Source organism: Zingiber officinale, chromosome 5B (genome assembly GCF_018446385.1).
Source record: "Zingiber officinale cultivar Zhangliang chromosome 5B, Zo_v1.1, whole genome shotgun sequence".
NCBI lineage: Eukaryota > Viridiplantae > Streptophyta > Magnoliopsida > Zingiberales > Zingiberaceae > Zingiber > Zingiber officinale.
The window spans coordinates 109,339,622-109,352,665 of record NC_055995.1 but is presented as its reverse complement, the minus strand read 5'-3'; the positions used below and the strand labels follow the sequence as shown (position 1 = coordinate 109,352,665).

The window sequence follows — 13,044 nt, the reverse complement described above, 5'->3', positions numbered from 1 at the left end:
AATGTAGGTACTAAATATTGTTGAAAAAAAATCTGGTGTTGAGAATGAAGCACAAAAAATCTCGATAGGAAACAAGTCAGCAATGGTGGCTGTCATACATACTGAAGCATAAATTTTATTTTGGAGGAGTCTTTTTTTTGTATTCAGAAGTAGTAGATAGACTGAGATGAAGAATTTGCTGAGTGAAAAATCAATGGCAACACCAATTAAGATTTTGATGGCCAATGACATGTCTAACGAAATTGAGTTAAAACGGAAATCTCATAGTGTTGTTGCCCAACTGATGGGAATTGATACCATGAAGCTGGATCAGCAGCAAGTCTCCATCCATACTAAAAGAAAGTTGCAGGATAATTGTCCATCGACAACTACCTTGGCTGGAAAACTTAAGGTTAGTTGCCAGAAAGACAAATTCTGCAATGAAATGTCCTGTAATCTTCAGCATTATATTTATGACAAGATTGAGTCCAAGGATGCATGTGAAATATTACATAAACCATCAGGAGATATAAAAAACCAGTGGGGAAATTGTATCAAGGACCTGAATAAGAACAACAAAAAGGCCTATGTAGAGAATTTAATGGAAGGGAGTTTTTCTACAGAAGAGGAAAGGATACTCCATTCCAAGGATTTTCAAGATGCCCTTAGAATTGTCTGCTCAAACAGAAAATTATTCCTAAAAATCCTTGAAGGTCCAGATTTCATACTATCTAAGCACATGAGAAATGCCCCTATCACTCCAGTTAAAAAAAATCACATTTCTGCATTTAAGCCATTGCGAAATTTTGAGAAGGGTGAGAATGTGGTGACAACAGAACGATATCCATCCGCCAGTAATAATTCTGATTTTACTCAACTAAAGGCAAAAAATGTTTCTCAGCAAACCAGGATAGTGGTCCTAAAGCCTAGATCTGGTAATCATCATGTCATGAAGGCCAAGGTGGCATCTCCAATGACATTATGTAAACTTCTAGAGCAAAGTGGATTTTTTAGAGGCTTGCAAGATAGGGGAGCCTTACAATCAAGATCTGAAAGTGAAGTCTCTCAACAGAAACTAAAGAATGTAATTTCACAGAAGTCAGCAGTTGTAATGGAAGCCAAGAAGCAAGCTTTGGAGAGACAGGCTTCCTTACCCTCTAATGGAAGCAATAAAGAACAAATTCGAACACATAGATCATCATTCTCATTAGGTCAAATCCTTGCTAATACTGTTGTAAAGGAAGCTGAGCATACTAATAAGTTTATTCCTAGAAATGGATCCTCCTGCAATCCAGTTGATGAATTGAAGTTATCTACATCATTTGAAACCTTTGGGAAAATTAACTATATCGAAAGAAGCTCCCCTGGTAATTTATCAAGGTCAAAGAGTCTGCCTATCTCATCCTCATATGAACAAATTGGATCAAGTACTCAATCATCCAAATTCTTGATTAGTAGTGCTATTGAGCGAAAGAAGGAAGTAAAGTCTAGGAATGATAAGACATTCAAAGAAAAGATCTCAAGTTTTCTCTTTTCGAAGATGAAGAAATTTAGTTGTGAAAAGTCTGGTTCTCCTTTCTCGGAGGGGTTCGATAGCAAATTCCATTCTTACAGTCCTGGTTTGGCAGTAAAGGGAAGTGTACAGTCAGTAAATCCTCTGAAAATAAATTTGCCTTTGGGAAGTCCACAAGTATATTATGAAGAAACAAGTGGAAATGCAACTTGTCCAAACCCAATAATTGACGCAAGGAAAAGAGTAAGTTTCTCCTCCACTTCCATAATTCAGATTTCTTGTTTTTGTATTTTTACAAATTTAGAATTTTATTCATTTTTAATTGCATATCATACTATAGTCAATAGTCAAATGTGAGAGTGAGTTGTACCATTATGTTGTGATAATATTGATCAGATCCTTGCTTCACACAAGAGATTCAAATAGGACCATAAAGCTAGCATCCACATCATAAAAAATATAATTTGTTTGAAACAAACCACCCACATCCCTGCAAGAAGATGCATCCATCCATCTTTCATTTATTAAATCCTCATGCAGATTGAGCTTTGAGGTAATTGACTTGTGCTTTTGTGCTTCCCACATGTATATGCCATGTTTACGAGCATAAATGTTTTTTTTATTATATTGTTGATGATAGTTTCTAGGAAAATATACAATAGCCAAGAAAGAGATCAAGAAAGAAGGGAATGAAGCTTTCGAACACTTGTACCAATAGCTTGATACAAAAAGGAGAAAATGACATCTATAGGATAGCTAAAGTGAGAGAGAGGAAAATAAGGGATCTTACCCAAATAAGATGTATTAAAGATGAATCCAAGAAGGTATTAGTGAAGGATAAGGAAATAAAGGAGCGATGAAATAAATATTTTTATCAATATTTTAATGAAGGTTTAGGTGACCAACTTAGCTTAGAAAATTTTTGTACATCAAAGTAGTATAAAAATTTAAACTTTTATCAGAGAATCCAAATTTCAAAACTAGAATAAGCATTAAATGAGATGCAAAATGGAAAAGCGGTTAAACCGAATAATTTCTAATAGAGGTATAGAAGTGTCTAGGAAAGTAGGGTATTGAATGGCTTACGAAGTTATTCATCTTAATATTGAAAATGAAGAAAATACCTGATCAATAGAGTTCAATGGAGTAAGTAATATAGTCCCCTGTATACAAATAAAGGAGACATAACAAAATTATGCAAATTAAAAAAAGATGTTAGCCTATATATATATTGAAATACTTAAAGATATGTATGAGAATTTAATGACAAAAGTGAAGCCTTCAAGTAGATTAACTGAAGCGTTACATTAAGAATCTGTTCTAGTCTATATCTTATTTTTAGATGACATTATTTTGGTTGATGAGTCACGTGAAGGAGTAAATGATAAGTTCGAATCTTGATGGAAAACTATAGATGTAAAAGGTTTTAGGCTTAGTAGAGTAAAGACAAGACATGAAATTAAGTTTAGTAGTATTAGACATACAAGACAATTGTTAAAATGAGATATGAGTTACCTATAACCGAAAGCTTTAAGTTATCTAAGATTGCTTTTGTAAAAGGATGGAGGGTTTGAAAGTGATGTTTTACATAAGATACAAGCAAAATGATTGAAATGGAAGAGGGTATAGGTGTTCTTTGTGATCGTAAGGTACTTCTTAAGCTTAAGTGTTCTACAAATGATGGTTAGACCTATTATGTTATATGAAGTAGGATATTAGACTATGAATTGAACACATAAGTAGAAGATGAGTCGCAAAAATGAGGATGTTAAGTTGGATATGTGGGCATACGAGGATGGACATGATAAGAAATGAGAACATTAAAAAGAAAGTTGGTGTTGTGCCTATTGAGAGAAAACTCTGAGAGACGCGTTTAAGATAGTATTTACATGTACTTAGGTATCAATAAATGCTTCAGTTATGTGACATAATGTCAACAAATATACACATTAATTGAGGAAGAGATGATGTAGGAGGATCCACAAATTTTTATTATTATTTTTTGGTAATTTTTACCTTTTTGGTATTTAAGATATTTTTGATATTTTAGGTATTTTTGATAATTTCTATCTTTTATATTTTTGGATTTTTGATCCGTTTAGAGATTTTAGGATTGTGAGTCTATTAGGAAAATTTTTCCTTTTAAAATTTTTTCCCTTTCTTTACAAGATAAGGACTGTAGTTTATATATTAAGATTTCTTTTCTTTATTTGCGTCTTAGGTTTAGAGTCTATTAATGTGTACATTTCATATATGTTTTTTATCGTAGTTTGACACATATCCTATCTCATTTCATATGCATATATCTCATGTTTTCATCTATTTGTGCTTCATTTTGATACTTTTCTAGTTCGGAGAGCTGCTCTTGTTTATTTTCTTTGATAGGGCACGAAGAGGAGGGAAAACAGAGTCCAAAGGCCAATTCTTGAGTGCATTCCAGTTGCCACGGCTGTGGCCACGCCGTGGCTATCCTAGAGTGGTTGTGCCCTATTTTCAGACTTTCCCATGTGCACAACGAGCAGGCCATGCCAACCGGCACGGTCGTGCTGCCGCCCGAAAGAAGCCACAACGCCTGTCATGCGCAGGTCGTGCCAGCCGCCACGACCATGTCATTGCCCAACACAGCCAGGCCGTGTCAGCGGGCACAGTCGTGTCGGAAGCCTGGAAATCAGGTATAAAAGGATGATTTAGATCTCAAACTAGGATCTAGATTGGGAACCGCCCAAGGGCCCTAAGAAGACTTAGGACAATGGATACGAGGGATTTTCGAAACCTTAACGCCCATATTTCAGATCGGAGAGCATCCGGAGATGATCCCACACATTAAGACTAAGCTTTTCTTCCCTTTTTTGAATTTGTCTTGATTGTAACTTGTTTGAATGATTATCTCTAGTTGTAACTCCGAGTTTATTGAGTAGAGTCTTGATTAACCCTTTTGATAAACACTATTTTGTTGAATCTATTGAGTTTGAATGTTTCTTATCAATGCCATGTGTATTTGTGGAACAAATCTACTATGTAGACACGATCTTGATGCTAAAAGCACAAGTTTCGTATCCCATGAGGTGCAGGGATGAATCGAAAGGAGAACCCAATCCTTTGACCTATAGAAACTCAAGACGTGGATAGTCGCCTACGAAAGTAGATCGGTATGCCACAAGGAGCAATAGACTATTATAGATCTTAATGGATTAGTTCCAATTCGTCGCCATGCACTAAGAGAAGGCAACTCGAGGTTGTGGAATCACGTGAAAAGGATCTCCTTAAGAAATCAATCCCTCACCTCTATCTCTCTGAAAGTAGACAACGAATTGGAACGGATATGCCGATGTAATCCCAAAGTTCATATCGGATATCATAGGATAGTACCTACATAAATAACCATTGAGGATAGGAAACCAAACATAGATTAAGTATTTACAATCATTGTGGTGAAACCGAAATTTTAGAATCGCTTTTCCCATCGAATTTTCTCCGATCACTATCCTTTTTGTTTTCTCATCTCACTCAATACTCTTCCCTCACCATATTCTCTGTTTTTTCCCCTTAGATCTCTTGCTCTTGCACAACTCAAATCTCACGATTAGTTTAGACAATTGCATTTGTTTATTGGACTAGTACTTAGCCACCAATCCCTGTGCATTTGATATTTTATTATTTGAAGACAACCTATACTTGCAGTTTGCATATCATCTATATAAACTCCTATATATTTGTTTGAGGAATTATCCTCTATTGATAATAAAGTTTCTCTTTTTTGCCTTCTCCTCAATTCCGTCTTCTTGTCAGCCCGTAGGATAATTGTTATCATGCCCAGTGTTAGAGCTGTAAGTGTTTGATTGAGGAAGTTGAGTGCCACATACAATGGAAGGTCATCGTGGTCGCGGTAAACATGTTCTGATAGAGGAAGTCGAGCATCATGAAAGACGGTTGAGGATTGAGGATTTATAGGGGCAAGTTATAAATTTATCCCGACGTGATTTACAGAAGCGGCGATGACGCGAAATTTTGAAGATTGAGAGGTACGTGGTCGAGAGGATCAACATGGAGACCTCGGATTTCAAGTTTATCTACCCGAATTTTCTGATACGTCACATACAGAAAATTTTGTTGATTGGATCAACAAAGTGGAGCAGGTCTTCAACTATAAATAAGTTTCAGATCGGATGTAGGTGAAATTGGTTGCCTCCAAACTCAAAGGTCTAGCATCATCATGGTGGGAGTACTTGCAATGCTCATGAGACTGACAAGACAAGACAAGACAAGATCAAGGATTGGGAGAAGATGAAAAAAAATGAAGAACCAATTTCTTCCCATTGGGTATACTCAAACTTTATTTTAGAAGACATCACCTACCCCAAACCCTAGCCCTAAATCCCTTGCCAAATTTCACCAATCCCTCACGCCTCGCCGTCGCCCCCTTCTTGCTGCACATCACCTCAACTGCATCGGTTCCATGGATGCTGATGTGATCTCATCTCCCTCCCCTCCCACGGTTGCCTCGGTTCCTCCAGTGTAGACCACGTGCTGGAGATCTGTGTTGTAGAAGAAGCCGACAGCGCATCCCCAAGAGGCGATCTCCACGCAAGTGTTCGGAAGCCTTACGTCGAGCAAAGGCATCTCGGTGGTGGTGTTAGATGCCAATGCTCTGATCCATGGCGACAAGCTTGCCAATCCCACAGACAAGTTTGTGTTTGTACCCGAGGTCTTGGATGAGGTACGTGATTATGTGTCGCATCAGCACCTTTCCTTCCTACCCTTCCCTGTTGAAACCCATGAAAGCAATACTGAAGTTGAGAAAGAAACTTCATCCTTGGTTTATGTTCAAGACAAGGATGAAGAGGATGGGAAATCAAACACAATAGGTCTCTCCACTGCGGAGTTAAATCTATAAAATTCTAACACCGCAATATGTTTTGTGGGGGCTCGTGAGCTGCTGTCACTTGTTTGCCTCGTCCAGGTTTCCTACTCTCTTGGCGTTGACCTCGTTCCCCGTTCACTTGAGGAGAATATGGGTGCTTATGATCCTTCGGAAACAACAACATCATGTATCAATTTCACAAAAGATTCGCAGAGCATATAGAGATTAAAATTAAAACATTGGATTCTCGAACGCACACCCTGCGAGTAGACAAGTTTGTGCCAATTCTGAAGTTGAAGGAGCAAATAGCCAGTATAACTGGGGTAATCTCTGAACAACAACGTCTAATATGCTGTGGCAAGGTTTTGAAAGATGACAAAATCCTGTCTACATACCATATCGAAGATGGTCACACTTTGTATCTGGTTGTTAGACAACCACAACAATTTTCTTTATTCCCATCAACAAGTCATATGGAAAATGAAGGTGCACCAGTTTTGAATGCTACTTCCAATACTCATTGTAGTCATGTTGGTCAGGGAGCTTGTACCTTCGTCTTTGAGACAGTCAATGCTGGCCAGGGGGCCATCATATACTCAAGATCTTTCTCAGATTATATCTAGTATCTTAAATGCTGTTGCAACAAGAAACACTGGATCCCAGCCCTCAAGTACAGATCTCAGGGATTTGGGTACAAGAACCTCTCTTGACATTCCGGATGGTGAGCTTGGTTCTAGGTAGTTACTTGACCATTTCCAGGCTGCAGTTTCATTGGGCCCTCAACAGCCAACTGTAATTCCTGATTCTTTGACCACTATACATCAGTATTTGAGTTTCATGGGAGATATGTGTTAGTCACTATTCCAAAGGCTAGTGGCCGTCCGTGATTTACTTCCTCCGTGTTGGCCTGGGACGGGTTGGCGGGGGTGCTTGGGGCGAGCGTATTCACTTTTTGCCACCATTGAGCTTCATGGGAGATGAGTTCTTCATAGAGGGTGTGGAGTACAGAAATAAAGCAAACATCACTAATATGCTTGACAATGGTCTTCAGTCTCACCATTCTTTTATCCCTGGTGGCTTACCAAGTCCAGCATCTTTCGTAGAAGTTCTGCTTTCTACAATAGAATTGCTAATGATGCAAGTTGATGGATACATATCACAATTCACAGGGCATCTAGAGGATCAAGCAAGTTTGACCTTTACACTTATGTGTGGGAACCTTCAAAATAGTACGCTTAAATCTGGAGTCTTATTGCAGAACTTGGGTTCCTTATTACTAGAGTTGGGTTGTATGACAATGGCGTTGGGTGAAAGACTAGCTGATGTTGTGATCAATGTGGGACCAGCAGTTTTCATCTCTGCAACTGGACCTAATCCTGTGGTGATTCAGCCTGTTCCTTTCTATCCAGGATCAAATTTTACTGCATATATGGCTAAATCTGCAAAACAAGATGTTACTTTGGTAGTGCCTTGGCTTTGGAAAATAGATCAGGAGCTAATTTATCACAGCAGTTTGAGCTTTAGTTCACCTGCAGCTGTGTCAATACCTTTACCTGATATGGTTTTGCCATCTTCCTTTGACAAAATGATAAACCTCGATAAGGTTGAGAAGCTTCTGACTATTGGTGCTGATGCAAACGATCAGAAGATTGAAGCTGATGAAGCAATTAATTTGGTTGAATAAAGTATGCTAAGGGAATTGATGCGTGCAAAATTGATTTTTAGCTTCTCAATTTTGGAAATAAAGTGCATTTGGATCACTGAGGATTCTCAAAGCCCAACAGCTGCCAATAGATTTTATCGAGTTAATATCAGATGATTTTCCTCCTAGGCTACCACCTGAAACTACTCTAAACTCGAAGACAAGTTCTTTTAACCTGGGGTTATTGATGCAGAGGATTTGCAGATTTTTATTATTATTTATGGTAATTTTTACCTTTTGGGTATTCAAGATATTTTGGTATTTTAAGTATTTTTGGTAATTTCTTTCGTTTGTAGTTTGGCTTTTTGATCCGTTTAGAGATTTTAAGATTATGAGTCTGTTAGAAAAAATTTTCCTCTCTTTTAGAATTTCTTTCCTTTTTTTACAAGATAGGAATTGTAGTTTATATATTAAGATTTTTTTTTTTATTTGGGTCTTAGCTCTAGAGTTTATATAAACTCCTGTATATTTGTTTGAGGAATTATCCTCTATTGATAATAAAGTTTCTTTTTTTTTGTTTCTCTTCTTGCTTTATCCTCAATTTCATCTTCTCGTCAGCCCGCAAGATAATCGTCATCCTGTTCGAAGAGACCAAAGAAGACTTGGATAGCAACTATAATTTAGGATAAAACTCATTTAAATATAGATACGGATATAGTAGGGGATCGAGACTAATGACGTAGGAAGATCTGTATAGCCAATCCTACTTAAATGGGATAAAGGGTTGAATGTTGTTGTATATCATTTTGGGGAATTTGACCTTACAGGAAGTATGCCACTTAATCTTTGTTTTGATTTCCCATTTGAATTTTCTTTCTTTGCTATATATTTACATTGTTGACAGGCTTCTTCTAATGAGAAAGCTAAAGCATGTAATACAATGAGAGATGAAGTCAACTTTGAAAACTCCAAAGGTAACCAAGATCAAACTAGCCCTACTTCAGTCTTGGATACTCTGTACGAAGATAGAAGAAATGACATTATATCCAAGTCGTCTGATGTTATTACTGGAACACAAAGTAAGACCCTTTTCCTAATCTGCAATAAATTAGTGAAAAGCTAAAGCTTTTTATCAATCTGGCTAATTTTTGTCATCATAACAGAATTAATAATTTTGTAAATGGTGATATCTTCGTTACATTTCATTTAGCATCTGGATCTCAGTTTTTCTCTAGTGTCTCACTCTGTACTAGAGAAAAAATGCGAGAGTTCCCTATTAAGTTCATCTTTATCCTGTAATTTAATCTTTTTCAGCATAATGGGCATCCTGTTTACATTTAGTTTTCTCAATTTTTATTTGTTTCACACTTTACTGATATGATTCTCCTCTATTCATAAGGTATCTCTAGGGCTCCACCAATTGAATCAGTTTCCCGTTCTTTACCAAGGGATAATACTCACCCAGATTTTTCAATATTTAATAAAGAACCATTCAAGGTGGACACCAATCACGAGGAGAATTATGCATTCTCTCGAAATTTTCTTTCTTCTAGCTCAGCAATAAATACTACTGTTTCCACAAGAAACCATGCTATTCGAGGTCAATTTGATGAAGTGCTACTTACAAACTACTTTTACTGGAGAGAAGTAGCAGCTATGCTCAAGGAAAAAAGGTCAAATCAGAACGTCTTATTCAGCAGTGCCAACTCAGAACCAATAGAATTTGGATCAACTGGTTTGCCCACCTCACAAAGCGTAAATCAGTGGATTAGGGAATCTGCTTGGCTTGTGCCTGCAGAAGCATGGAACATCATCAGGAATTCGTTTTTTGTGAAAACAGTGATGGAAGATGATGACTGCAGCAACATAAGCCAATTGCTTGGTATGATGGTTGGAGGATTGGAAGTTCAAGAGATCACTGAAGAGATTAGCGGATATGTGTTGAAGAATTTGGTCAGGGAGGCTTTGGCTGAGATGAGTGATTAATGTTTGTGATTTGATTAGAATGTTTTATGTATCATGGCTCCACATCTGTCATTCCTTGTTTCTCTCTGTAAATACTCCAATAACTCAGTGTTTGTGTGGTTCAGGTATGCATATAAAGCAATGTAGTTCATCTTTGCTACATTTTGGTGCATATGCCCTAAGTGGTTGACTGTGTTCTGTTGATCCTTTGACTTTTTCAGTGCTAACATGGTATTAGTCAACTCCAAGTTCATTCAATCAACTGATCTCCCTAGTTACAAACTTATCTCACAAAATGAAATTCAAACAACCATTTTTGGCTGAATTCAAACATACGAGTCAACTCCAGTTGATTGTTCAGCCAACTCAACTCCAAAACAAAATCCCTTCCTATTCTTCAAGCAAAAGGAATCAGTTGATCACCTTGTCAACAAGGATAACCATTCAGCTAATCTTATATCTGAATCGATTGATCTTGCTTGACCTCAAGCAATTTTATCAGCTTTACCTAGAACCCATCTTCCCTTGTCGAGTCTGAGCTTAAGTTCAAAACTTCTACCCAAAAATAAAATATAGTTCTCTTGAACTCTCATCTCGTCTTCAAGTAGATCCTATTCCATCGCTTGAGACCTCAACAAGCTTGCGGTTTTCGTGTCCTACTTGATTTGGGTCAATTAAGTCAATCTCTTCAAACATGTAAATAATCTTTGACATTCGTCGAACTTACTAGGTGATTCATCTATAAGACTTCCATTTGCCAAGAAGCTTCACTTTTATAATTAACTTCTTGCCATGCATGTATCCAATTCGTCTTGATCTTAATGAGACGTCACCTGTCAATCATCTGATCATTCTTGATTTACTTAGTCTACACTTGCATGACTTCCATAAGAGAAAGGATTACTTGCAAAATATTTTCAACTAAAATGAGGTTGGCTTGTAAAATTTAAAATTACTCATTGGACAAGAATCATTTGGTTTAGTAACTTTTAAATTTTTTTTCAGAGGCCAAAGTTAGGTTTGGCTGGTAAACTAAAAATATATATTGGTCAAATTGATATATTTTTTCATAAAATCACATTTAAAAGTTTAACATGTTTCTATTCTTTAAAATTTTGTATGATCATGTTGGGCGCTAAAAGAGAGGAGGGGTGAATAGAACTTGTGAATTTTAAAAATATTTTAAGTGCTAATTAAACACTAAAGTAGAGTATGATATTTTAAGTGCTAAGTTAACATTAAAGTATAGTATAGAGTGGAAAATAAATTAAGGGGGCGTTTGGTTCTTTCCTAGGAATAGGAATCGGAATGAGAATCATTGTAGTGTGGAATAGGAATGGGTATGAGCATGGATATCACTCTTAAAAGTAATGTTTAGTTAGTTGCATATTTTCTATCGGAATAAATCAAAATTTCCTTTTTTACCCTTAAAGGAAAATAAGAGAAAAAATTAGATGAGAGAGAAAGATGAATGAGAGAGAAAAATATGATGAAAGAGAATGATGAGAAAGAAAGTATGATGAGAAAGAATAAAGAGAGAGAAAGTGTGATGAGAGAGAATAAGAAAAAAGAGTGTGATAGAAGAGAGCATGATGAGAGAAGATGAGAGAGAAAATATAATGTAAGAGAAAGTATGATGGGAGAGGATGAAGAGAGAGAAAATATAATGAGAAAAAATGAGGAGAGAGAGCGTGATGAGAGAGATTGAGGAGAGAGAAAGTATGGTGAGAGAGAAAGTATGATGAGAGAGAAAGTGTGATGAGAAAAAAGAGAACAATGAGTGTGATGGGAGAAATTGAGGAAAGAGAATGTATGATGAGAGAGAAAGTGTGTTGAGGAAAAAAAGGAGGGAGTGTGACAAGAGAGATTGAGGAGAGAGAAAGTGTGATGAGAAAAAAGAGGAAAGAGACTGTGATGGTAGAGATTGAGGAGAGAGAAAGTATGATGAGAGAGAAAGTATGATAAGAAAAAAGAAGGAAGAGAGTGCGATGGAAGAGATTGAGGAGAGAGAAAGTATGATGAGAGAGAAAGTGTAATGAGAAAAAAAAGAAGAAAGAGAGTGTGATATGAGAGATTAAGGAGAGAGAAAGTGTGTGATAAAATGATGAGAGAGAACAAGGAGAGAGAAGTGATATGAAAGAAAAAATAAATAAATATATTTTGATATTTGATATTAAAGGAGAAAATTTAAGTTTTAGGTCAAGGGTATTTTTGGAATAAGAGAATATTTTGATTGATGAAAATAGGGTAATGACTCATTGAAGGGGAGGTACATGGGAATGGGTTATTACCCAATTTCAAGGATTCATTCCCTTATTTGTATTCCTATTCCTATAATCCAAACATTAACAATGGCAATCAATGATTCTCATTCTCATTCCCTACTCTTATTCCCCTAAACCAAACGTCCCCTAAGTTAAATAATTAACTAAGCAGTGGAAATTAAATGAATAATTGATAAAGTAGCGAAAGTAAATTGAACTAATAATTAAATTAGTAAAAAATAATCTATGTTAAATAGAGATGTAAAAATAAATAATAATGACACAAATTTTAATGTGATTTAGAACCATGTTTTTACTCCATAACCTATCAATTCTGTAGGTGAATTGTATCTTGAATATACCACTAACTTTCTCGACCTATTAGGGTCTTTGTGTCTGGTATTTAGTCCACCTGATCTATCAGAACTTTTTATCTATCCATATTTAGTCACATGACTAACTTGGATTTTACAACCTAGTATGCGGATTATGTGATCTACTAGAGTTTTACTGTTTGATATTTAGTCTTTCTAACTTATCGGGTCTTCACTATCTAATATTCAGTCTACTTAACATACTACGACTTCCTTGCTTGATGTCTGTTCCATCTAACCTTTCAAGTTTTTTTTTATCTAATCTATCTGATCTATTATAAGTTCCTTGTTAAGTTATATGCACCTATAAACTGGACACATGCATAAGTTAGGTTACATAATATTTAATTTTAAATTCTTTGTCATATATCAATATTCTTATTTGATCATTTGGTATTTCTATATTAGTAATTTTATTTTTTTTGATGTATGACGACTAATTTAAA

At 36.2% G+C, this 13,044-nt stretch overlaps 2 protein-coding genes and 1 pseudogene across 4 annotated transcripts in view; all 3 read left to right on the top strand.

The window, feature by feature from the left end:
• Positions 1-10,132, top strand: part of LOC121985325 — a 63,926-nt gene extending 53,794 nt beyond the window's left edge. For all 3 annotated transcript variants that reach the window (XM_042538697.1, XM_042538698.1, XM_042538700.1), the window contains 3 exons: positions 8-1,735; positions 8,900-9,074; positions 9,395-10,132. In XM_042538697.1, the coding sequence (XP_042394631.1) occupies positions 167-1,735; positions 8,900-9,074; positions 9,395-9,981 (2,331 nt within the window). In that variant the 5' untranslated portion in view covers positions 8-166 and the 3' untranslated portion in view covers positions 9,982-10,132. The remainder of the gene's footprint in view (positions 1-7; positions 1,736-8,899; positions 9,075-9,394) is intronic.
• Positions 6,504-7,208, top strand: LOC121985327 (annotated as a pseudogene).
• On the top strand, positions 7,324-8,037 carry LOC121985326 (ubiquitin-like domain-containing protein CIP73). Its single transcript, XM_042538701.1, has one exon. It carries the CDS (start codon positions 7,324-7,326, stop codon positions 8,035-8,037), a length of 714 nt encoding a protein of 237 aa, XP_042394635.1.
• Positions 10,133-13,044: the final 2,912 nt, after the last annotated feature.